General features: G+C 35.9%; 2 protein-coding genes across 2 annotated transcripts in view; both read left to right on the top strand.

The window, feature by feature from the left end:
• LOC105221823 (coiled-coil domain-containing protein lobo) overlaps nucleotides 1-25936 on the top strand; it is a 481480-nt gene that overhangs the window by 425114 nt on the left and 30430 nt on the right. The gene's annotated exons all lie outside the window — the stretch shown is intronic.
• Nucleotides 18197-20310, top strand: LOC125776634 (tigger transposable element-derived protein 1-like). Its single transcript, XM_049450074.1, has 2 exons — nucleotides 18197-18432; nucleotides 18496-20310. The coding sequence occupies exon 2, from the start codon at nucleotides 18896-18898 to the stop codon at nucleotides 20240-20242; it is 1347 nt and encodes a 448-aa protein (XP_049306031.1). The 5' UTR covers nucleotides 18197-18432; nucleotides 18496-18895; the 3' UTR covers nucleotides 20243-20310.

Consider the following 25936-nt stretch of genomic DNA (forward strand, 5'->3'; position numbering starts at 1 on the left):
ATCGGATGCTATGTCTTGTCAGGCTCGATTGACCCTTCGTTTGAGTCTTTTGAGGACTTCCACGTAAAACAATAAGCAGCGTTTTTACTTTGGATTTGCTCATTCAGCAGCAACCTCTTCCCGGACCTCCAAAAAGTTCTGGTGCCACCGAAACACACCAATTCTTTCTCTGTCGCAGATTTACCGAGTTTCACACAGAATTTAATTGTGTACCTCTGCTCTAAGGAGGAAGAAAGCTATTAATAATTGCAATTTAGTATGTAAATTAGGGTGTTTTTTTAAGTTGAACTATTAATTTCTGTCAGTCCCGTCTCGAAATTTCTTTGGAAATACCCTAAAAAAAAATCCCTGAAAATTTTAGCCCTTAATATTAATATTAAGAACTTGACCACGGCCTGTAAAAAATTTCCATAGAAAATACACTACATCCGCGGGTTTTTATCTTTCAATTCCTACAGATCAAAGGTATTTTATGGCATCACTTTGACATAAGATTCATATTTCTCAGAATTATTTATTCACTCTACAAAATTGCCCAGTGCACCAAGACGTACCTCACACCGGCGAGGTAGTACGGGGCTCTAAGCCCGATTTTTCCAAGAATTTCGCCTTTTTTTGTATATATCTCGTAAATGACAGGAGTTATAGAAAAAATGTACATGATAAATTTGTAGGAAATTTTGTTTTCTTTAAAAAAGGTCAAGGTCAAAATCGCTATCATTAATAGTTCTCAAGATATTCGGCTTTTTAAGTAAGGTTTTGTAGAATTTTTATAGATGGTATGTATGAAAAAAGCTATGAAAATTGCATACAGCCTTACTGAAAAATCTCAAGCTTTTTTGAGAAAAGTTAATTGGGAATGCGTGAAATATAAAATGAAATAAAATTGCCTGTACCCAAAATAACGACCGCTCGCGAATGTTCTTCTTACACAATTGAATTCTTTATTCTAGGAATTTTATGGCTTAGCCTAAACCTTAACCTAACGGCTTAAACTAACGGGACGCGTAAGTATGTATTTACAAAAAAGGGGTAAGTAGAATTCATTTCGTTACATTATGGTAGAAAATTATGGTGAGTATATAAAACAGTATTATTAGGGTGAGTACTTTATATAAAATAAACTTTAACATTTGAATTCAAATATTTAATATAAAATTAGTTCATATACATTAGTTTAGTATTATGTTTAAAAATGGTATTTATGTTTAAAGGGTGTCGCTTGGCGCAACACCGGTCGCCTTGACAGGATCATGATCCTTCAACGTTGATTGGTAGCAGGGCGGGCTTACGAATAGGCCGCTTGATTGTGCCTGCTTTCGTTGCCACGTCTGCCACTCACACCTTGCCGTCTTGCCCTTCTACGGTTGCGGCGACTCGTCCTAGTACCCACTGCTGCGGTGGTGTGTTGTCTTCGTGTACGAGGACGAGATCGGCGGCCTGCAGATTCCGCTCTGGATGTAACCATTTGTTGCGCTCCTGAATGCTCGTGAGATACGTTTTGGACCACTGCTGCCAAAGAAGAATGACTTCCACTTCGGCTAGTACTGTTGACAGCTCTTCTGCGGTGAGAAGAGCGTTGCCGAGTGCGTAAACTACCAGGTGTTTGGCGGATTTCTCCGCGGCCTCCCATAATCCGCCGAAGTGCGGCGCCCTGGGTGGTATAAAGGTGAAGCTGAATCCTTCTTCTGCGGCGAATCCTTTCACTTCCGTTGACTGAGATAGAAATGCCTCTTTCAGCTCGCGCAGCTTGCGGTCGGCGCCGACGAAATTGGTTGCGTTGTCGCTGTACATATATTTTCTGCGGAATCCCTCGTCGACCAATGAACCTTTTTAGGGCGAGAATAAATGTATTAGTCGATAAGTCAGAAACTAATTCTAAGTGTACTGCTTTCGAAGTGAAGCACACAAAAACTGCAATATAAGTTTTCCCGGGTGGTCGACCACGTATTTTTAATGTTGTATATATTGGACCACAAAAATCTACACCACATATAAAGAAGGGTCGTAGCGCTCGAGGTCTTTCTGATGGCAAGTTTCCCATTATTTGGGTTTGCAGCTTCGGCTTGTAATGAAAGCAGTGTGTGCAGTTTCTTACGGTTCTACTGCATGCTTCTCTTGTATTAATCAGCCATATGCGTTCTCGAAGAAGCGCAACCAGCGCTTTTGCTCCAGCATGGTGATTTCGAAAGTGCAGGAACCGTAAGTAAGTCGTAATGAAGTGCGAATTTTTATATAGCAATAGTGGAAATTTGGCATCGTATGGGAGAGGTGCATTTAAAAAGCGACCTCCTACTCGGATTAATTTGAATGACAGCGACATATCCGAGTACTCATGCAAGAACGGATTTAGTTTTTGCAAGTTTACCGGTAGCGTGGTGCCCTTAGTCAGTTTTTGGATTTCATTCGCGAATTCCGAATGTTGAATAACTTGAACAGTTTTCAAAAAACTCAAGTGTAATTCGTTAGATGTCAGATCCCTACCCTCCGTAGGCATTTTTGGTCGTCGGATCCATCGTAGTAAATATGCGACCACACGAAGCAATTTTCTATGAGAAGAGAATTTTTCAATGATGTCCAATATTGGATTTTTCTCAGTGGTCGAAATTAATGTAAATGCAATTTCTTCTTCTCTGATGCTTCGTCTTCTGGCGAGAGCTGGAAGTAGGTGTTAATTGGCCATAATGCAGGGTCTTCTAGGAGGAACTGCGGACCGCCAAACCATATCGAATTATTTAATTCGTCCACGTTACAATCCCGAGACGCTTAATCCGCAGGATTTTCTTTTGTTGGCACATGCCGCCAATGCACTTTGTCAGTTAACTCTTGAATTTCGGACACTCTATTTGCGACGAAGGTTTGTAATGAGGAAGGATGTGTTTTTATCCAAGATAAAACAATTTCAGAGTCTGTCCAAAATGTAATTTTTTCGAAATGTCGATTCAACATAGGCGCAACTCTTGACCATAATTTTGAAGGAAGATGTGCTGCCGAGAACTCAATACGCCGAAGAGATTTGGTCTTCAGCGGATCCACTCTAGACTTTGCAGTAAGCAGCATACATTTAATACCACTAGCAGTTTGGCTTCGTATATATATGAAGCATCCGTACGCTCTTATTGAAGCGTCGGAGAAGCCATGTATTTGGCAGATGGCACTCGACTCTACGTTCACGTAACGAGGAATGCTAATTGCACTGTGGAACATTTTTGGGATTATTGTCTGGGCGGTGAGAAATTCCAAGTCAGGGTGATGGCACTAGGTCAGTATAGTAAAATCCTCAAAGGGTTTGACACATATTTTTTTTATGATCTTTTAAATTTTTTCCTTATCTTGATGTTTTTTCGCTTAATTTTTTTATTATTTTCTTAATTTTTCTAAATTTGTTTCATCAAAATCGGACAAGTGGTTCGCGAGTTATGTTAAACTACGTTTTTGCCAAAATGTTACAACTAAGCGAAAAAACATCAAGATAAGGAAAAAATGTAAAAGGTCATAAAAAAACACATACGAACGCCAAACCCTTTGAGGGTTTTACTGACCTAGTATCATCATCCTGACTTGAAATTTCTCACCCCCCAGATGAGCTGTTGTACTGTGTTGTTGAAAGCTGCATTAGGTTGGCTTTGAAATTCTTCCAGCTAGTGTCGAGGCGCAATGGAATCGACTCATCCCAATCTAGTTTTTGAATCCAAAGCTCTTGCAGTAAGATTTTTGCTTTGGTAACAAGTGGGGCTAATAATCCAAAAGGATCGAAAAGGCGAGCAGAAACTGATAATATGTTTCGTTTAGTGGCTCGCAAATCATTAAAATTGTCGAAACAAATCCTCTTTCGGCAACCAATGGATTCCGAACGTTTTAGTAAAATTTTTGACATTGAAGCTTTACGTCTTTTCAGTGCAATTACTGTCGAAAAATTTAGAGTGGTTCGAAAACCATTTCGTTAAGGTGAATCCGGCCGAGTTTAATATTTTAATTACCTCACTTCTCAAAAGATCTAGAGACTCGAAATTTTCGGATCCTGTTAATAAATCATCAACATAAAAGTCTCTTTTAATGGCCAATGAACCGAGTGGATATTTGATTGTATTGGCATCGCTGAGCATTTGCAAACACCGCGTTGCGAGAAATGGAGCAGACGCAGTGCCGTAAGTTACGGTGTTAAGACGAAAAATTTGTATTTGGTCTGAAGGATGCTCTCTCCACACAATAAGTTCACAACTTCTGTCTTCTTCATGCATAATTATTTGGCGATACATTTTAGTAATGTCCGCTGTTAGTGTATACTTATGTAAGCGAAAATGAAGGAGCGTGGAGTATAATTCTTCTTGGATGGTTGGACCTACCATCAAAAGTACATTCAATGCTATTTAAGTTGAAGATCGACTCGAAGCATCAAAGACAACACGTAATTTGGTTGTTGTGCTCTCGGGCCTTAACACGCATTGATGCGGAATGAAGTAGTGTGGCTCACTCGGGATCTTATTGTTTGTTGGGCTTATGTGACCCAGTGCTTTATATTCATTCATGAAGTCCAGATACATTCTACGAAGTTCTGGATTTTTCAATGTTTTCCTCTCCAGGGCCTGAAACCGCCGAACTGCAGTTTCATAGGAGTGACCGAGTAACTTACGGTCAGATTTAAAGGGCATTCTGACTTGAAGCCTCCCTGAAGGCAATACTTCAGTTGTGTTAACGAAAAATTGTTCACACTCCTTTTGTTCTGGTGTGAACTTGTTGCCATTTGTTTCTGAAGAAAGTTCCTCCAGAGGCCAGAATTTTTGGACTACTGAATCTATGGACATTAAGTCGTCTTCAGTTTGGCATAATGTGCTAGTTGCTTCGGGAGGAGGACTAAAATTGCTGACATATTTGCCAGACACAATCCATCCCAAAAGAGTTTTCTGTAGCGTTGGTTGATTAGGGCCAATTTTAATTTGGCCAACGGCTAAGAGATCGAAAAAGGTTTCTGCACCCAATAAGATGTCAATCTTTTGGGATGTGCGGAATTCTGGATCCGCCAATTCAATATTGCGCGGAATTTTCCAGCCATTAACATTAATGGTATGGTCTGGATGATTAGCCGTAATGCATCTCATAATCTAGAATTCCGCCAAAAATTCATTATTATTAATCCGCGACTTAATAAACGCGGCTAATTTGGCCCCGACTTTCATACTGGAATTTCCAATTTCTATAATATTTAAGGTCCCTGCTCGGGCGCCATGAAAAATCTCAAGCTTTTTTGAGAAAAGTTAATTGGGAATGCGTGAAATATAAAATGAAATAAAATTGCCTGTACCGAAAATAACGACCGCTCGCGAATGTTCTTCTTACACAATTGAATTCTTTATTACAGGAATTTTATGGCTTAGCCTAAACCTTAACCTAACGGCTTAAACTAACGGGACGCGTAAGTATGTATTTACAAAAAAGGGGTAAGTAGAATTCATTTCGTTACATTATGGTAGAAAATTATGGCGAGTATATAAAACAGTATTATTAGGGTGAGGATGTAGAGTATTTTCTATAAAAAATTTTTACAGGCCTTGGTCCAGTTCTTAATGTTAATATTAAGGGCTACAATTTTCAGGGAACTTTTTTAGGGTATTTCCAAGGAAATTTCGTAACGGGACTGACAGAAATTAATAGTTCAACTAAAAAAAAAACACCCTAATGTACATATACATATATATGTACTGAAAACAATTCATTAACTGCAAAGTATTCTTAACCCTTTCACGCCCGAATTAAAGTGGGCGAAGCTAAAACATTTTTTAGGATAGATATGTGTTAGTCTTAACTCAAGTATGAAGTGATTAAAATTTCAAAGTCCTGAATGTCTTGGTTCGTTAAATACAGGATGTTGCCTATAGACAACAGCACTTTTACAAAATTATTTTAAACAAACTTAATACTTTTTCAATGATTTATTTTTATTTTCAATAACTATATTATGTTTATTTATTCATGTTTTTCCCTTGGTTTAACAATAAAACAGCTATTTTAATCTTTTTAAGCACTTTTCGCGTAAACCCCTTTTTTCGCGATCTTGACAATTCGCGATCTTGACAGTTTCACTCCACGAAAAACGCCCACTGAATGAACCCTTTCATAGCTTACGATAGAACAATTCACTGTAAGCTTACACAATAAACCAGACTACATAATGCAAAAAACTACGCGTCAAAAAAACTGATATAACAGGACTTAGAAGCATATATGTAAATGTTGCATATATGCAACATCGGGCATGAGAGGGTTAAGGATATACTCGTACTTAAAGTATAATTTAATTATCTTTGACTCTTTGTTCCTCTTTCGGTTATAATTACATTATACAAATACATATAGTGTTAATTGTTATAAAACCTGTATCCCTAAGATAAATTTGAGATAAATGGTAACACAACCTTTGCCGGGTCAGCTTGTAGGTATACGAGTGAATCATCACCTGAGCTGATTTAGCCATGACCATGGCCGTTCTTCTATAAATAGACACGCCTGAAAAATTATCCGTACACCTTGACATGAAAACAATACATTGAGAAATTTGTGATCAAATAACTCATTATGAATAAAAATAATATACAAGTTTTATTTTGTATTTTCACAATACTTTCCATAAATATTTTTAGACGTACACTTTAAAAGAAATTTTTTTTAAAACCAAAAACAAAAAACACTCATAACGAAACAGAAAAAGTAATCGTAAATTTTTAAATATATGACATACTACTCTATAGTTAACTTATTTTGTGAAAATTCAATATCCTAGTAATTGGTAGCACCTCGGCAAGTCGATGTGACATTGAACGAACCAGTTTAGATGTGTCATGGTGATGTGTAATTTCATTCATTTATGATCACTTTTTTGAGGATTTCTGTGCTCCGCGCAATTTATTCTTTATGTTACAGATCAACCAAAGGTTTATATTGTGTGCCGTGAACTTAGGATAATTATCCTGTTAAACCAAAAATCAAAAGATATTCTTAATCAAGTGCAGTACCACTCCAACTCCACACCACCCACGCCACACCAACTTTTTTTCCTTTTAAAGTACAAAACTTGCTTTCGTCGCTGAATAAGACACTTCTCCAAAACTCTCGAGGGTTGTTAATATGGTTTTTGGCTAAATTCAAACGTTTCTTCATGTCAAACGAATTTTTAATATTTTCACAAATTTGCGAGGCAGTAAGTCAAGAGTTGCTTTTACTCACTGTAATACGTATATTGTTCGTTTTTCTCGAACGGTCAATATACTTAGTCGGCCAAAACGTGGTTTTGACACAATCGAATTAGTTTTTTGAATGTTTGCACTTCATACTCGTATACGTACTACAGAAAAATGAGTATTTTCTATCATTGTACATATTTCCTGGAATGGTTTGTCGTCTTTTCTGGGTTTAAGAATAATGTTTCTTTCGCCAGCGCTAATTTCTTTAAATTTTGCACAAAGAAAAGATTATGATAACTTTTAAGTGAACTGTTAAAGGTGAGATCAATTATAATATATATTGTATTGATGTGTACGGCTACTTTTTCCTTCAATTTAAATGAGTTTTTTTTGTTTTTGATCTGGGATTTTTTTAAGTGCATGTCTAAAAAAACGTATGGAAATTGTTGTAAAATTACATATAAAAATTTGTATATTATTTTCATTCATAATGAGTTATTTGATCAAAATTTTCTCAGTTTATTGTTTTCATATCGAGATGTAAACATAATTTTTCCGGAGAGTGTAGATACGTAAATTGGGCCTTCAGTTTTTCAGCTATCAATCTGTATATATCCACTCAGAAAAAACCCACGCAGTCGAAATTTTTTTATTATTGAATTTTTAAACTGTCACTATTTGCCTTGTTTCACTTTTTTGTTATGTACCATTATTTCTGAAACCGTTAGTCTTTGCACTGGTTTAATTCAGTACTTGGAGCATTTTCTTTTGATTCAGTTGTAAAAATAAGCAAAGTTTAACATGGTATTGCTGATAGAGAAGAAAGCAGAAATTATAGCTTTACATTAAAATAGATTATCGAAACGTCAAATAGCTCGTGAAATGGGCATAAGTGATTGGAGTGTGCGCAATGTTATTAACCCTTCTGTTACCGTAAGGTCATCTCGTGACCTTTTTATGTTATTTTTGCTTTATTTCATAAAAGACACAATATTTTGGGATTATCTTTTACGAATTCCTACATTGAGTGAAAAAGTGCAAAATATTTTTTTTTTATAGTTTGATAAAGAACATAGCAGAATCAAAACTAACGTGTGAGCAGCATAAGGTCATTCAGTGACTATCTGCTGTTCAAAGTGGCAAGAGGAAGCTCGCGCAATTTTTGTCAATTAATATTTGAGTAAAACGGCAGACATTGTAGATATTTTATAAAATGAAACGCAACCGAGCATCGGTGAGTATTTTGACTGATTTCGATGGAGTATTATCTGATTCAGCAAATTTGTCGTCTGACAGAAACCCAAATACAGACAATAATGGAAGACATTGTGAATATTGATAAGTACAGTGATTTTGAAAACAATGAGAATGTATTGGAAGAATTGCTAGATGGCGAATCTTCTGAAAAATATGGCACATTGCTAGTGAAGAAGAAGACAGTTTTGCTGAAGCTGATTCCCGTATACTTTTCACCGACAGCAACCATTAGCACTATAGCCAGAACAGAAAGTATAATTCGACGACACCCCGGTTACAGTATATTCGGTTCACCGAATATCAAATATAAAAAAAAAAACATTTGACCTGTGCTAGAGTTCACCAACATCAAGGCGCTAAAAAATTGGAGAGAATATACACCAATTGATGAAATAGAATTTAATGGATTTTTGGGTATTTTGATATTAGGAGGTACTTTAAATGGCATATTTATACAATATGTACTTGCTAAAATACATATAATTTGGAAACAGGCGTTTATCGGTCGTCTTTGAGATGAAGTTCATGGTCGACTAATATTTTGAGTTTTAAAGTCACTTACAAGGTTTTTGGAATTAACTTGTGTGCTGAAGTTCGTTAAAAGAGATAAACGCAGAGCGAGAGTATATGATAAACTTGCTCCAATTCGGGATTTTTACGAGAAAAGTGTAGCTAACGTACCACTACTGTTTGTTCCCTATGAAAACGTAACAGTCGATGAGCGTTTAATTTCTTTTAGAGACAGATGCCCATGCTTAGCTTACATGCCAAACAAGCCAAGTAAATGCGTGATAAATGGGTAGCTGTGGATATGCGAACAAAATTTTGTCTAAATTTTCAAATATATTTGGGAAAAGATTCAACAGAACCGGAACGAAACCAAGACCAACGGGTAGGGTTAGATCCAGTAAGTGGGTATGAATGACGGAATATAACAAACAGATATCTTTTTTACAATTCGAGATTTGGCATTACTTTTACTGAATAATTATATGACATTGATGGGCATTATGAGAAATAATAAGACAATTACCACTACTAAACAGTCGTTTTTTCTTTGATGGATGTCATCATTGTTCAATTTAATCCTATAAAGTATACTTGTAAAATGGTTAGTGAATTGAGTACTCTTCATCATAACAAAAATCTTATTGAAAACCATCCCAAGAAGTTGCCGAAAATAAAAGATTTTTATAATTCTACAAAATCTGGAGTAGACACAATTGACCAATTAGTAGAAACATATACATACGTGTAAGAGACAAACTAATCGTTGGCCCTTAGTTGTCTTCTCGAATATTGTGGTTGTTTCGCCGCTAAATGCCTAGGTTTTATGGACATAAATTCGCTCTAATTGGAATGCGTCAAAAACAAATAAGCGCAAATTTTCTCGAAAAATTTGGCCAATACCTTGTTCAAGTGAAATAACTCGTAGAAAACACGTACCTAAAAAACAGTTGTCGGCTGGTATTGTAAGGAGTATCTGGGCAGAAGCAGAATAGACAAGCAGGGTTAAGAATTATACAAATTTTAGTTTTTTAAATCGAAAAAAGGGCAGTGGACGTCCCAAAAAAGTAAATAAAACCACGTCAACGTGTATTACGAATGCGACGTCCAGCCAAAGCAGCACTTCTCGTTACCCGAATTAGGAAACCCTGTTATCAACAAGTCCAAAATCAAAAAGAAAAAAAGTCAAGCATTTCCCATTAACTATGTCCCCAGCCTTCCTCCAACGACAAAAGATAATCTAAGATATTTAGTGCTAAGTGCAACGAACTCTAAAAAACCCATAAACAAATTTTCGTATTTTGCTATGCACAAAGCGTTAAAAAATATAAGCAGCGAAATAATTAATATATCTGAACTTAAACGCGGAAAACTATTATTACTAATAAAAAACAACAGTATAGCTCGAAAATTCATATCAACGAAAACTTTATATGGCATATGTGATGTAAAAATAAAACTCCACAACAACCTTAACTACACAAAAGGAAGAATTTACGCACCATGCCTCATTGAAATCTCAGACAATTAAATCATTGAACACTTAAAAGATTGGGGAGTGGTATCAATTTTCAAATTCTCTAAATACATTAACCAAAAGTCAGTACCTAGTGGAGTCGTTCTCCTGACCTTTGATAAATATCACCTACCTGAAAAAATTGAAGTGTCATGGTACACAACTAAGGTGAAGCCATACCACCCTAAGCTGCCAACTTTTAGTTCATACAACAAAGCGATGTACTAAAGCCGCTGTTTGCGACAAGTGCGCTCTCCCCCCTCACCAACTCCAACTTCACTTTTACTCATTCCTTTTGCATAAACTGTTCAGGTAATCACTTATCTTCTGACAAAATACGTCTCAAACTTATGCAAATGAAACAAATAATAACCATAATGAAAAAAGAGAAAAAATGCTCCATGCGAGAAGCAATAAAATACAAAAACTCTCAGTTTACTCCTGCACTCAGTACCACCAACAACTTAAAAGAAAATAACAAATTCTCACAAATCTCTTCTACGGAAAATATTCTTTTTATTACAAACAACAAACCTACCAACAATATGTATAACGAAACACAAGAAAAAGAAATAAATGAAAATAATTACACCAAGGAAATAAAAAAATATAACAACAACAGTATCAGTCGATGACTCTAAAATGTTATGAGTAAACAATGCGAATTTTGCAGTGAAATATTAATGGCATACTTAATAACTACCCTGTTTTAAATATCCTTATTAATAAAATTTCTCCTGAAATTATTTCACTCCAATAAACCCATACCCCTTATAATAAAAAGGTATACCCTCCTAATAAATATCATAGCTATTTCCACAATAGTACACAAAACTTAAACGCGAAACAAGGAATTGCAATTTTCGTCAAGGAATCTGTACATCATAAGCAAATTTCAATCGTCAGCAACATTTCTTGCTTAGCTATTGAAATAGAAATTGGATTTAAATTTATAATTATAGAGAACTCGACAATATCATTAATCAATTTACTACTCCAATTATCGTAATGGGAGACTTCAATGCATGGAGTCCACAGTGGGGATCAATGACAGTGAATAAAATAGGCGAAATCATCGAAGATTTAATCATTTCAAATGATCTTATCATGTTAAACGATGGTAAAGCAACTCACTTCTCTGCACATAGTACCTTTACACATCCTGACATTATCCTGGCCTCATCCACAATAACACCCAAACTCTTTCCTCATACAATCGATGACCCCACAGTAGTGATCACCTTCCCATAGTCACGTCCCTCTCCATCCCAAAATCGTACAATGTTAAGCCAAGATTCGAATTCCTAACCGAAAAGGCAGACTGGGAAAATTCATTAATATTTCAGCAAGTTTATCCAATACTAGGAGCTCTAGAGAAATCGTAAATGCTGAAGCATCTGCTATTAAAACTATTATTCGTTCTGCAGCTCATTTAACCTTTCCCCAAAATAACACACAAAGGTTTCCAGCTAAACTACCGAATTGGTCTAATCTATTGCCAGAAATAGGAAAAAGTCTTTGTGGGCAACATTTAAATACAACAGAACTGACGCTAATTTAATTGAATATAAAAAAGCTAATGCTAACTTTAGAAAGGAGTTAAGGTTCGCTAAACGGCAATCACAGCAAAAATTAACAGCTAATATAAACCAAACTACGAAGCCGAATCAAATATGGTACGATAGAAAGATGCTAACAGGATCCACGTACAGATTTAGTATATCCTATATTAACACGCCTTCACAATTTCCCAAGAAATCGTGGAAAATTTTGCAGAAACCTGGTCACCATATCCATCTGAAACAAACTTTCTTCCTGCATTTAACGTAATTGAAAAACGAATAAAAATGAAACCTATAAAATGCACTTCACATTGATATTACACTTAACGAATTCGATACGACGCTTTCAACCCTAAAAGGAAAAATACCCGGTGCACACAAAATATCCTATCCCATCTTAAAAAATCTCCCATACTCCCTCAAAGAAAGACTTGTGAACCTCTATAATAAAATACCAAATTGTGGTATATATCCTCAACAATGGAAAGTTTCCTTAGTCATTCCCATCTCTAAACCTAATAAACCTTCTTCCTACATTGAGAATTATAGATCCATTTTTCTTTTACTCTGTATGTCCACACCGATTCGGTTTTCAAAAAGGATTTGGAGTAATAGACCCCCTGTTACAATTTGAACACTTCGCTTCCACTAACTTGGCATCCCGTAATAACGTTTCAGTTCTAAGTCTGCATTTAGAAGAAGCCTTCAACAGGTGGATCTCACATGTTACTCAGTGAACTTAAGCAATGGAAAATTTGGAAACAAAATGTTTAACATTATAAAATCTTTCTCATATCAACGAAAATTTATCGTATGTGCCAATAAATGGCAATCACAGGTTTTCAAGTTAAACAATGGTATACCCCAAGATTCACCACTCTCGGCAACTCTCTTCATCATTGCGTTTAATAAAGTAAGCTCCATAATTAGTACTAACCCACACATAAAAAACCTTATCTACGCAGATGACGTCGTGATCTTTAAAAATATTAAGAACTTAAGACAAGTTAAACATGCATTTTTAAAAATTTTAAATGATGTCAACAAATGGTTCGAAATTTCCGGTGTAAAAATTTCATTAAGGTAGTAGTCTGGTAACTTAGGTACAAACATTTTTTTGCTTAATTTGAAAGTACAATGACTTGAGAATATACTGTGAAAATTTTAGTCAGAAATTCGAAAGATTTAAGGAGTTATAACGAGTATCCTAGAGCGCCTCGGAGTCCTCTCTCTCGGAGCTGTTGTCTCGGGTCCTAACTTTTTTTCTACTGAACCGATTGCTTTCAAATTTAAACAGACTGTTCTATACACTTATAGTTCTCGTTAGAACTAACGAATATTTTGTTCATCTCTAACTTTTTATTTTACAATCCTTTCTTTGGTAAGATAAAAGGACTTTTTTAATTCCGCCATTTTGTTATTTAAACTTGAAATTTAACTTCAGTAGTTCCGACCAGAATGATTAGATTAAAAATAATCAAGAATATTTGATTTCAGATAACATCAAGAGCCAAAATCTCCCGGGTCACTCAAGTGCCTTTTCTTTTGAGGTTTCAACTTCGAGTGACAATAATAATACTTGTAGTAATAAAGAACATTGTAAATATATTCGATTAAACTTATTTCTAAGACTAAACATTATAAAGTACTTACCATCAAAAAATTGTTTGTGTCGCCCTAAAATAAATGATGTCAACAAATGGTTCGAAATTTCAGGTGTAAAAATTTCATTAAACAAAACATTTCATATTTGTAGGAAGCATAATTGCTATTTTCCCATCTTTTTTAAATACACAAATTCCCCATATTCAGAGCTTAAATATTCTAGGCTAATATTTGACAAAACCCTTTCTAATAAAGAACATTGTAAATAATATTCGACTAAACTTATTTCTAAGACTAAACATTAAAAAGTACTTACCATCAAAAAATTGTTTTGTGTCGCACTAAAACTCTCATTAATGTGACAACAAAATTTTTCTTATCAAAATTTGATTATGGACTTGCAACATACGGGCACTGTGCCAAAACTCGTCGACTTAAATGCACCTTACCACGCGGCAGCCAGAAAGAGTATTCGTCACTTCCCAACATCACCAATCAAAGCTATTTTAAAAGAATCCGGTTATATTCTGCAAACGACCATACATACAGTCTGGTTCACTTGATTAGAGGCAACAATTTTTGTGAAAAAAAATGTTGATTAAAGTTTCTATATTTGATCTTTCAACAAATAGTTTTCTGCTAACTCAAGCTAAGACTGTACTGGTTTAAAAATACAAACACATCGAAATATTATTTCAGCTAACGGTATTTCGTAGCGGTAAAAGTTCGGCAGCTGCAATATTCTGCTCGATTTATTGGTTCACTTGAATAGAGGCGCTTAGTTTGCTTACATCATTTGCGCAATAAAGGTGTGAAACTAAATATTTTTTTTAAGCATTCATTGTGTTAAGTCATAAACTTGTAAATTCGAATAAAATGGGAAAGTGGAAAAGTTTATCAGAGCGAGAAAAAGGACAAATTGATATATTGACCTCTGAAGGACTTTCGAATCGCCAAATTGCCAAAAAGATTGGTCGAAGTCCAAATGTTGATCATTATGTGAAAAAGAGTGCCTCCTACGGTAAGAACTACAAAGGTAGGACTGCGATGGCTTTAACACCAAAAGAAACCCGGAAAGTCCTTAGGATTGCATCCAATTCCCCACTTTCAACATCAAAAATTATAAAATTAGCTGATGTTGCAGCTAGCAAATCCACAGTTATAAGGGCTATTCTGAAAGCACCACATCTGAAATATAAAAAATTACAAAAAAAAACCGCCTTTGAATAAACTTCGCAAGCAACGTCGCCTCGATTTTGCTAGAGACCACATGGCTTGGAATTCTGTCACAAATAACGACCCTGGTGAATGGAAAAAAGTTGTATTTAGTGACGAAAAGAAATTTAATCTGGATGGGCCGGATAGATACAATTACTATTTCCATGATTTAAGAAAGGAGGAGAAGTACTTGAGTCGCCATCACAGCCGTGAAGGTGGAGTTATGGTATGGGGAGCAATATCGTACTATGGCGCGTTCGAGCTGAGAATTGTAGACTCCAGAATTACGGGAAACAGCTATAAAACGATGTTGGAATCATCTTTTCCAGAGATTCGGGAAACATTTGGACCAATTCCATGGATCTTTCAACAAGATAATGCTCCTGTTCACACTGCAAGATTGGTCAAAGCTTGGATGGCGTCTCAAAACATTGAAACCTTAGCATGGCCCCCGTATTCCCCAGATCTCAACATTATAGAAAATGTATGGGGATGGCTAACTCGTAAAGTTTATGAGAACGGACAACAATTTGAATACAAAAATGATTTAATTCGAAGCATTAAAGCGGCCTGGTCTGAAATTTCGCTAGTCTATCTCGAGAGTTTGTACAAATCCATTCCCCAACGTGTTTATGAAGTAATTTACAAACAAGGTGGCAGCACAAAATATTAATCTTTAAAAAATAATGGTTAAAAAACTTTGTTCTTGTATCTATTTATATATTTTTTCTACATTTGTAAGTGCCTCTATTCAAGTGAACCAATAAATCAAGCAGAATATTGCAGCTGCCGAACTTTTACCGCTACGAAATACCGTTAGCTGAAATAATATTTCGATGTGTTTGTATTTTTAAACCAGTACAGTCTTAGCTTGAGTTAGCAGAATACTATTTGTTGAAAGATCAAATATAGAAACTTTAATCAACATTTTCTTTCACAAAAATTGTTGCCTCTAATCAAGTGAACCAGACTGTAATACACTCCTACTCATTCCAAAGCTACTTCTGTGCAGGAATGAGTTAACACTCATGAATGTCAATACTTTAGTAGCTGTTGGAATGTCTGCCGTTTATATTATATACATAGTACGAGTACATAGTTGAGCCTATCACGCTACCCTAAGGTACACCAGCCTTTATTACTCGTTCATCTGTTATGAAGTCTGCTAATTTAGCTGAACATTTTCTGTTTCTTAAAATGACTCCAAAGTTTTAAAGGCCTTAATGCCTGAGACACATCTAGAAAAATAGCTGAATATTTTCTTGATTTCGTTAGTGCAATGTTTAGCGCGAAAATCGAATTGATGCGTGGGTATTTTATTATTTTTGTGGAGGAAAGGAGTCATCTTTGAGAATAACATTTTTTCAAATATTTTAGAAATACAGAGTAGAAATACAGATATCATGATGCTCTGCCACTTTTTCCTCGAAATTGGATAGTATCCGAAACCAAGAAAGAACAAGGAGAGCACTTTTATAGCAATATTTGGTAACTCAATTATCTTTTTTAGAGTAATATTATCGTGTTCTGATATCTTTTTCGGATTTAGTTCTTTTATGATTCTACTAACTTCAAAAATAGAAGTCCTAGTAGACACAAGCGACACGTTAGCGGTATTGAACAAAGTTGGCAATTTAAAGTTGTTGTTTGGGCAATTGGGTTGAAATACCTTTTCTAGGTGATTTGCAAAGCAATTTTCCTTATCTTCATCACCCAATTACCATTCAACTGGCATGTTGGAATCTACTGGTGGCTTGAAAGACTTTTGGGCTTTCCAAAACGAGTTTTGCTTCCTAGAATTTGGACACAGTTTATTTATATCATAATCAGTGTTGTGTTCTTCTTCGCGTTTAAGCGCTTTTTTTAACTTTTGTACAGATTTCTGTTGAAACAGAGTTGAAGGGGAGCGATTTAACTGCTATTCACGTCAAGTTCACCTTTTCTCACTTAAAGTTGTTCTATTTTATTATTTGTGATCTTTCTAAAACCAACTGGTTTATTGTTTCTTTTCTTATCTCCACATGCTACAAATCTTTGACCTAGTATTCCAAAAAGGTTTTTAAAACCGCTATGTGTAATTTTAAAACGAGGTGGACAGTATATAGCCGTAAGGTTTAAGTCACAACCCCGATTTTTTAGTGATGTTGTAGCTTGTAACTGTGGTGTAGCATGAGATTCTAGAGCATAGTGGTTTAAACAATTTCTAATCAACACTGTCGTGCCACCATTCGCTTTTCCATCCGGATGATTTGTAATATAGAGTCTAAACCCCGGTATATTGAACTTATTTTTATTTGTTAAATGAGTTTCTGATATAAGCATTACATTTATATTTTTTTCAGACAGAAATCTAATAATCTTTATATCGGTATTCTGCTTGAGACGATTGTCTCATGTCTCTAATTATCACAATCTTAATTTAGGGACTCTGTTAGTCAGGAGTCTCATTTTGGTATTTTGGCAGATACAGTACAGTAGTATACAGTACAGTAGTATACTGTATAGTAGTACTCGTATACCATATCTGCCAGAATACCAAAATGAGACTCCTGACTCTGTTAGTCAGTAGTATACAGTACAGTAGTATACTGTATATTAGTACTCGTATACCATATCTTTACTTAAATACATATTTTGACGTTAAATTGTTCAGGAAAGTAAATTTTAAATAAATTTTATAATTTTTATATACATAAATTATAAAGATTTGTTACAGTTTTTTTTGTTAAGAATGCATGCAGAAGCTGCGCCAATTTACAATAGCCATGCACAATAGTCATTTACAATAAATTGACCGAATCAGCCGTTCATATATCACTAGATTCTGCAATGGGTGCTCTCGTGCCCTTGAAAATTTCGGTATAAGATTTTTGCAATCTGCAATCTTGCAAAAGCAAGAGAATCCCCCTATTCTTTACAGAAAGTGAATTTGCGAAATAAAGGTGAACTATTTGAAAACGTTATTCAGGCGTAAGTCGTTCGATGATCCAATACCAAACAATACTGAACAAAAGCAACAAGACAGTTTGACACGACGCACGCGTGATCTATCAAAAAGAGGCTATCGAAAAAGTACATATATTTGAACTATCCGTTATATGAATACATGTATGTACACCTAATTCTGTTTTTACACGAATTATTTTTACACGAATTTGAAATAACACGAGTAAATACGAAAAAATATTTCTATTTTTACACGACATAATTTGAAATAACACGAATACAAAAAAAAAAAAAAATTACTTTTTTTACGTGAATTATTGGATTTAACACGTTTTTTTTCAATTATTGTATTCACAGTTTATGGTAAATTTCATATGTGGCAACTTTGCCCGATATTTGACATTTAAACTGTGAACGCGCAATTCGTGATTTTGTTTCCTGGTAAAGTGGCAACTTTGATCAGCTGACTAATGCGGGATTCCCCGAATTATTGAAAAAGTAAAAACGTACATAATGTATTGTACACACAATTTAGTTCCTATTTGACAATTATAATTGAAAGATCGTTAGTTTTTGCTGATTTTTAACAAGTGCTAAGTAAAATAAAGTAGAAGCTCATATAATTTTGGTAGACCAATAACAGGTTAGTTTCAAATATTTAATTTTAGATTTTTGCATTTTTGATTAATAAAATATATTTTGGTAGCCATACCCATGTTACATAATTCTCCTGCATTAAAAATGAGGAAAGCGATCAGCTTAGATACCAAAATCAAAATTTTAGATCAACTTGCAACGGGACAAGGCGCAACGGTTGTGGGAAATAATTTCGGAATCCATGAAGCTACTGTAAGAACAATTAAAAAAAATGAAACGGCAATTAGAGCATCAGTATGTTCTGGAACAAAATTAAGTGCAAAGTCATCATCGTATGTAAGGGATGTTGTTAAAGAGAAAATGGAAAAAGCTTTGGTAATCTGGATAGAAGACAAATCCCAAAAGAGAATACCAGTAGACGGACTTGCTATCAAGCAGACAGCATTGAAATTGATCCAGATACATCATCTCAGTCAAAACAACATGCATTTTCCGCAAGTACTGGTTGGATGACTGGTTTTTTAAAAAGACACGCTCTCCACAATATAAAAATTAAGGGACAAACTGCATCCGCTGATGAATTGGCTGCTAAAGAATTTCCCGAAAAACTAAAAAAAATTATTGAAGATGGAGAATATACTCCAGACCAAGTTTGGAATTTAGATGAAAGCGGCCTTTTTTGGAAGAGAATGCCTAGAAGAACTTATGTAGCAAAATCGCAGAAAACAGCCGGTGGTTTTAAAGTAGCAAAGGACCGTATTACGTTGTTGTTTTGTTCCAATGCTTCAGGAGAACGTATTCTTAAGCCACTCCTAGTACATCGTGCCTTAAGACCACGTTCCATGAAAAGTGTAGATTTCAATAAATTGCCTGTACACTGGATGGCGAACAAAAAGGCTTGGGTAACCAGTGCAATTTTCACAGAGTGGTTTCAGAAGCACTTCATCCCAGAAGTTAGGCGCTACATGAAAGAAAAATGTCTCGAATTTAAAGTTCTTTTGATTCTAGACAATGCACCAGGCCATCCAGTTTTGGAGCACCCGAACGTACAATTTTGTTTTTTGCCGCCTAATACCACTTCCCTTATACAGCCACTAGACCAGGGGATAATTGCTACGTTTAAAACGTATTACATAAGAAGTTCATTTCATTATGTTGTAGAAAAACTTGATAATTATGAGGAATCATCAGTCATAGATGAATGGAAAAAATTTTCTATAATGGACTGCATTAATCAAGTCAAGATCGCGTTAGATTTATTAAAGCCATCAACTTTGAACTCGTGTTGGAAAAATATTTGGCCAGAATGCGTAAAATGCAAAGATCCTGTTATCGATAATAACGCTGAACTTGCTGATATAATAACAATGGCCAATGCAATCGGTGGGGATGGATTCGATGACCTATCGTTAGCAGATGTAGAAGAATTGTTGGTAGATGAAAGCTTGAGCGAAAATGAAATTATCGAATTCACCCTTGAGACTCGTTATGATAAAGAACATAGTGACAGTGACGAAAGAGATCGTCCAATTTTGAAAGCATCTCTAATTAAAGAAGGTCTTGATCTCGCTACAAAATTAGGTAGTCATTTTGAACAACATGATCATGACGAGGAACGAGCTGCCAAATTTCAACGTGAACTGAAATCATTAATGGCATCTTACAGGGAAGTTTATAATGGGTTAACGCGAAATAAAACTCAATCTAAGATAACTGATTTCGTTCAAAAATCTACTGATGTCCCAACACAGTCGGCTAGAAATGATAATGATCAACAAAATCATTCCAGTGATGGCAGTGATATTGTAGTCTTTCGCAAACGTTTACGTTTATTATCAGACAGTGACAATAAATAAAATTGTTTAATGTTTAAATTTTTCTTATGGTTGTACTTTATGTTATTTAAGTTTTTTGGCAATGAATTTCTGATATTATTTTTTTTATGAAATCTAAATTTTAATTTATTTTATTATAATTTAGTTTATTTAATAAATTAAAACGAAAATAAATTCTTAAAATAACTACAACAATATTTTTTTTATATTATTTAGTCTAATTTTAACTTATTTTTTGAGGTCTAGAACCAATCTATTATTTTTGTACTTGGCCAGTATCTTTTTTTACACGATTTTTTTTTTACACGAATTTCTCGGGAACCATTCTATCGTGTAAAAACAGAATTAGGTGTATAGACAAACTATCTACACAAAATTTGGCATGCATTATGGTTGTTACTTTAAACCACTTCTAAAAAATTGTTCAGAGCGAAACACTAAAACTTATTACTGACCCATCAAAATCAAGGTAAAGAGCTGCACAAATGGTCGTTTTTACTCTCTAGCAACATGTACATATGTATAGTATAATACGAGTATTTTTGTTCACCTAACGGTTGTTTGTATCACCTACAGCTAATTGCGTTAAATATACAGTTAAAAATATAAACCATAAATTGTCAGGATGACGAGAATGAATTCAGAGTGTGTAAAAATTAAGATATCTTGTAATGTGTCGTAATCGGACCCAGTGGCGTAGCTACAACTTCGGTCGCCCGGGGCCAACGATGTTCTGCCGCCCCCTTTATCTACCTATCTGCAAGTTTCATAAGGTGGTTCGAACAAAAGTGAATTTTTACAAAATATCTTTGATATTAAGTATATACAATTTAGGAACTAGAAGCCACGCAGGTTCTGAAGTTCCAAAATTCTCACAATACGGTTTTTGAGGAAATTGATAGAAAATTTACAGGACATCTTATTAACTGCCATAGAAAAAACCCATTTTCGCGTTATATGTTGTACACTTTTGACACAATTTGCAGGAATTTTTGCCCGAATTGGAGTTTTTAAATACCATTTTTGAAAATTTGAAGAACTAAAAGTATTTGGACATTCAAAGCATAGGGTAACTGTGAGAGTGACACGTCGCGAAGATCGTTTCGCCGCCCCCAACACGTTGCGCCCGGGGCGACGGCCACCAATTTATTAAATTTAGTCTCATCGTTTGAATTTATTGCATATATCTCATTTGAAGGTGATTTTAATATAACTTTAGGTGACGAAGAGAAAAATATAGCAATAAAACTAGCGAGTGAGTGAGATCTGATTATAATCCATTCCCGATTTCGCCTAATAATTTTGAATTTGTTCAAAATCGAGATAGATATAAGGTTATGCACATATACTATAAATGATCAGGATGATTTCCAGTCCATCCGTCTGTGCAAGCTGTAACTTGGGTAAAAATTGAGTTATCGTTATGAAACTTGGCATGCGCGTTCCTTATTAAATTAAAATGACAAGTTCGTAGATGGGCGAAATCAGACCACAGCCACGCCCACACAACGCCATTTATAGAAAACTAAACTAACTACTCAATTAAGATAAGAACCTGTTATTTGGCACAGAGGATTGCTTTATCAGGGCTAACTGTGGCTGAAAATTTTTAAAAAGAGGGCGTGGCTTCGCGCTATAGTAGGTTTCTTCTTCTTCTTCTTTACTGCCGTAGACACCGCTTACGCGATTATAGCCGAGTTAACAACAGCGCACCAGTCGTTCTTTCATACAATACCCTTGGTAGAACCTTACACGCGACGTTGAGGAGGCTTACCCCACGGTCGTTGGCGCAGATTGTTGCGTCTTCCTTTCGGTGAATTGGGCAGACCACACTTAAGTTCTAATCGTTGGGCATTCTTTCATTCCACCATATTTTACAAACGAGCTGATGCATGCACCTTATCAGTTCTCCGGTACCGTGTTTAAATAGCTTGGCCGGCAATCCATCGGCCCCCGCCGCTTTGTTGTTTTTCAGGCGGGTAATTGCTATTCGAACTTCTTCATGGTTGGGCAATGAAACGTCTGCTCCATTATCATCGATTGGGGAAACGGGTTCGCCTTCTCCAGGCGTTATAAGTTCACTGTAATTTAGCAGGGTGGAGAAGTCTTCCCTCCATAATTTAAGTACGCCCTGGGCATCGGTGACTATATCACCTTTAGGGGTTCCACAAGAGTATGCTCCGGTCTTAAAACCTTCTGTAAGTCGCCGCATTTTTTCGTAGAATTTTCGATCATTCCCCTTGTCGGCCAGATTATGAAGCTCTTCGTACTCACGCATTTCGGTCTCTTTCTTTTTCTGTCTGCAAATGCGTCTCGTTTCTCTTTTCAACTCTCGGTATCTATCCCATCCCGCGTATCGATCGTAACGTTGCGAGGTAGACAGTTCTTTTGCATTTTCCGAAAACCAATGGGTTCGGTAGCAGCTGTACGTAAGGAGTTTGAAATGCAGTCTCACATTCCCTTATACCGAGTTGTTGATGAGTGCTCTCAGAAGGCAGGAGTGCAATTCGAGTAGAAAATCGTTCGGATATCTGTTGGGATTGCTGCTTCTCGACGTCGAACTTTCCTTGTGTTTGCTGACGTGCGCTTTTTGCTGCACAGAGGCGGGTGCGAATCTTGGCTGCAACAAGATAGTGGTCCGAGTCGATGTTAGGACCTCGGAGCGTACGCACATCTAGAACAGTGGAGACATGTCTTCCGTCTATCATAACATTTGGGGATGTTTCGTCATGGAGGCTGAATTTACCGACTTTAGTGCCAAAGATACCTTCTTTGCCCAACGTTGGCGTTAAAGCCGCCAAGCACGATTTTGACATCGTGGCGGGGGCAGCTCTCATAAGCGCGCTCCAAGCGCTCATAGAAGGCATTTTTGGTCACATCGTTCTTTTCTTCCGTCGGGGCGTGAGCGCAAATCAGCGATATGTTGAAGAACCTCGGTTTAATGCTGATTGTGGCTAGACGTTCATTCACCGGAGTGAATCATAGTACTCGGCGACGGAGTCTCTCTCCCACCACGAATCCCACACCAAACTTTCGCTCCTTTATATGGCCACTGTAGTAAATGCCACAAGGACCTATTTGTCTCAATCCTTGTCCCGTCCATCGCATTTCTTGGACGGCGGTGATGTCAGCCTTTATTTTCACGAGGACATCAACCAGCTGGGCAGCGGCACCGTCCCAATTAAGGTACCGAACATTCCAGGTGGATTACCTCAATTCGTAGTTCTTATTTTGTTTGTCGTCATCAAAAGTGGGGTCTCTCATCCGAGGCTGATTGTAAATTTTCATCGAGGGTGTTTTTTTTTCGTGACGGGTACCAAACCCAGCGTACAACCCTATGTAGGGGATGTTTCGCCCTTTCACTTTAGCTCGTTTTCAAACAGATGTTCTTAGGCTACCCAGAGGATACTTGGTCAAAAAGGAGGAAGGGAGGATGGACTCTGATAGGTTTAATGTACATATATTCTATACAACCATAGATATAATAGCCAAATTTCTTTAAGTGAATTCTCAAAGGAACTTTTACGAACAGTGTGAAAATGAATGAAATCGGAAGCTAACTTCGCCAAAGACATTCAATTATACCACCGATATGGTATGAGAGGGCCTTAAATGAGCCGGTGTAAACATTGGACAACATTGGGCGTTGCACCACCCACTTCAAAGTAAAATCCCCTCTCGTAGGACCTTTTCGACCGATTTCCACCAAATTCAGTACAAAACATTCTCCTAACATTATTATTTTACACTGGATGAAAATGGATAATAACCACGCCTATCTCCTGTAAAATTTTAAATTTCATTTCACTCTTTCACCATGCGGTATACAAATCAAGAAGAAATTAGTATAACGGGATGAAATTTTGTCCGAATAATCCTTTGAGTATTGCACCTTGTGACAAAAAATTTTTCAAAGACAACAAAAACTTTTGTCCGTACTTACATAGAGTTGACTTTTTACCGCGAAATCGGTAAACGTGGGAGATACATAATTTAAATTCACGGATAAATTTTACTGACAATGGTATGTCTGTGTGTTAAAAATGGGTTGAATCAGGTCAATATAGTTGTCGAATATAGTTGGCGAAGTAGGCAACAGTGGAGAAGAGCAAACGCAGCGGATAATCAATTTTTCGATACAATTAAATAGCAATTCATTTTAACTTCTATAAATTATAAACAACATTTTATATCTAATAAAATATAACAATCACTTTATACAGTATGTATAAAGATTTTAATTTTTTGTCGAATATGTATATATATTAGGGTGTGTCATTCTGAGGCAACCTTTTTTTCAACTAAAAAACAGGCTCAAAACTTTCGAAAATGTATAAAAAAAAGTCACTCAAAAGATGAGCTCTTAATATTAATAAAGGGTGATTTTTTAAGAGCTTGATAACTTTTTTTTAAAAAAAAACGCATAAAATTTGCAAAATCTCATCGGTTCTTTATTTGAAACGTTAGATTGGTTCATGACATTTACTTTTTGAAGATAATTTCATTTAAATGTTGACCGCGGCTGCGTCTTAGGTGGCCCATTCGGAAAGTCCAATTTTGGGCAACTTTTTCGAGCATTTCGGCCGGAATAGCCCGAATTTCTTCGGAAATGTTGTCTTCCAAAGCTGGAATAGTTGCTGGCTTATTTCTGTAGACTTTAGACTTGACGTAGCCCCACAAAAAATAGTCTAAAGGCGTTAAATTGCATGATCTTGGTGGCCAACTTACGGGTCCATTTCTTGAGATGAATTGTTGTCCGAAGTTTTCCCTCAAAATGGCCATAGAATCGCGAGCTGTGTGGCATGTAGCGCCATCTTGTTGAAACCACATGTCAACCAAGTTCAGTTCTTCCATTTTTGGCAACAAAAAGTTTGTTAGCATCGAACGATAGCGATCGCCATTCACCGTAACGTTGCGTCCAACAGCATCTTTGAAAAAATACGGTCCAATGATTCCACCAGCGTACAAACCACACCAAACAGTGCATTTTTCGGGATGCATGGGCAGTTCTTGAACGGCTTCTGGTTGCTCTTCACCCCAAATGCGGCAATTTTGCTTATTTACGTAGCCATTCAACCAGAAATGAGCCTCATCGCTGAACAAAATTTGTCGATAAAAAAGAAAAGAACCGAACACTGATTTTGGTAATAAAATTCAATGATTTGCAAGCGTTGCTCGTTAGTAAGTCTATTCATGATGAAATGTCAAAGCATACTGAGCATCTTTCTCTTTGACATAAATTACATGGATTCTATAAAGGACATATAGACAAATAATTATATATATTTATATATATATACATATATATATAAAGATTAAAAATGACACTTGATTCTTTAATTTGACAAAGCATATACACCATATACTTAATTTAAAGATTCTCAAACTTCCGATTGACTTTACACCATGTACCATACGTGGCGGTCTATATGCAATATACTAGGGGTGTTTTATTTGACCAGCAAATTAAGCTATTAACTTATGGCCTTAGCCAACATGAGCTTTCTAACAGACTTTATGCCCAGTGGGTGAAATATCATTACAAATTTTTTTTTATATTATTTTATTTATTGAATCTGCTTTTTTTAAGCCTAACAATAAGTTTTATAATCTTAAATCTATTTAAAATCTAGACAGGCTCAAGCAAGTGATTAAATTGTTTTGGTGATACGTTACTCTTTAATACGCAGGCATGTCTCTTCTTTTAACCCTGCT

The sequence above is a fragment of the Bactrocera dorsalis genome, chromosome 2 (genome assembly GCF_023373825.1).
Source record: "Bactrocera dorsalis isolate Fly_Bdor chromosome 2, ASM2337382v1, whole genome shotgun sequence".
NCBI classification, from domain to species: domain Eukaryota; kingdom Metazoa; phylum Arthropoda; class Insecta; order Diptera; family Tephritidae; genus Bactrocera; species Bactrocera dorsalis.

Excerpts from the sequence above, each read along its gene's own strand:
- LOC125776634 (XM_049450074.1), top strand. The coding sequence starts at position 18,896 with ATGACTGGTTTTTTAAAAAGACACGCTCTCCACAATATAAAAATTAAG.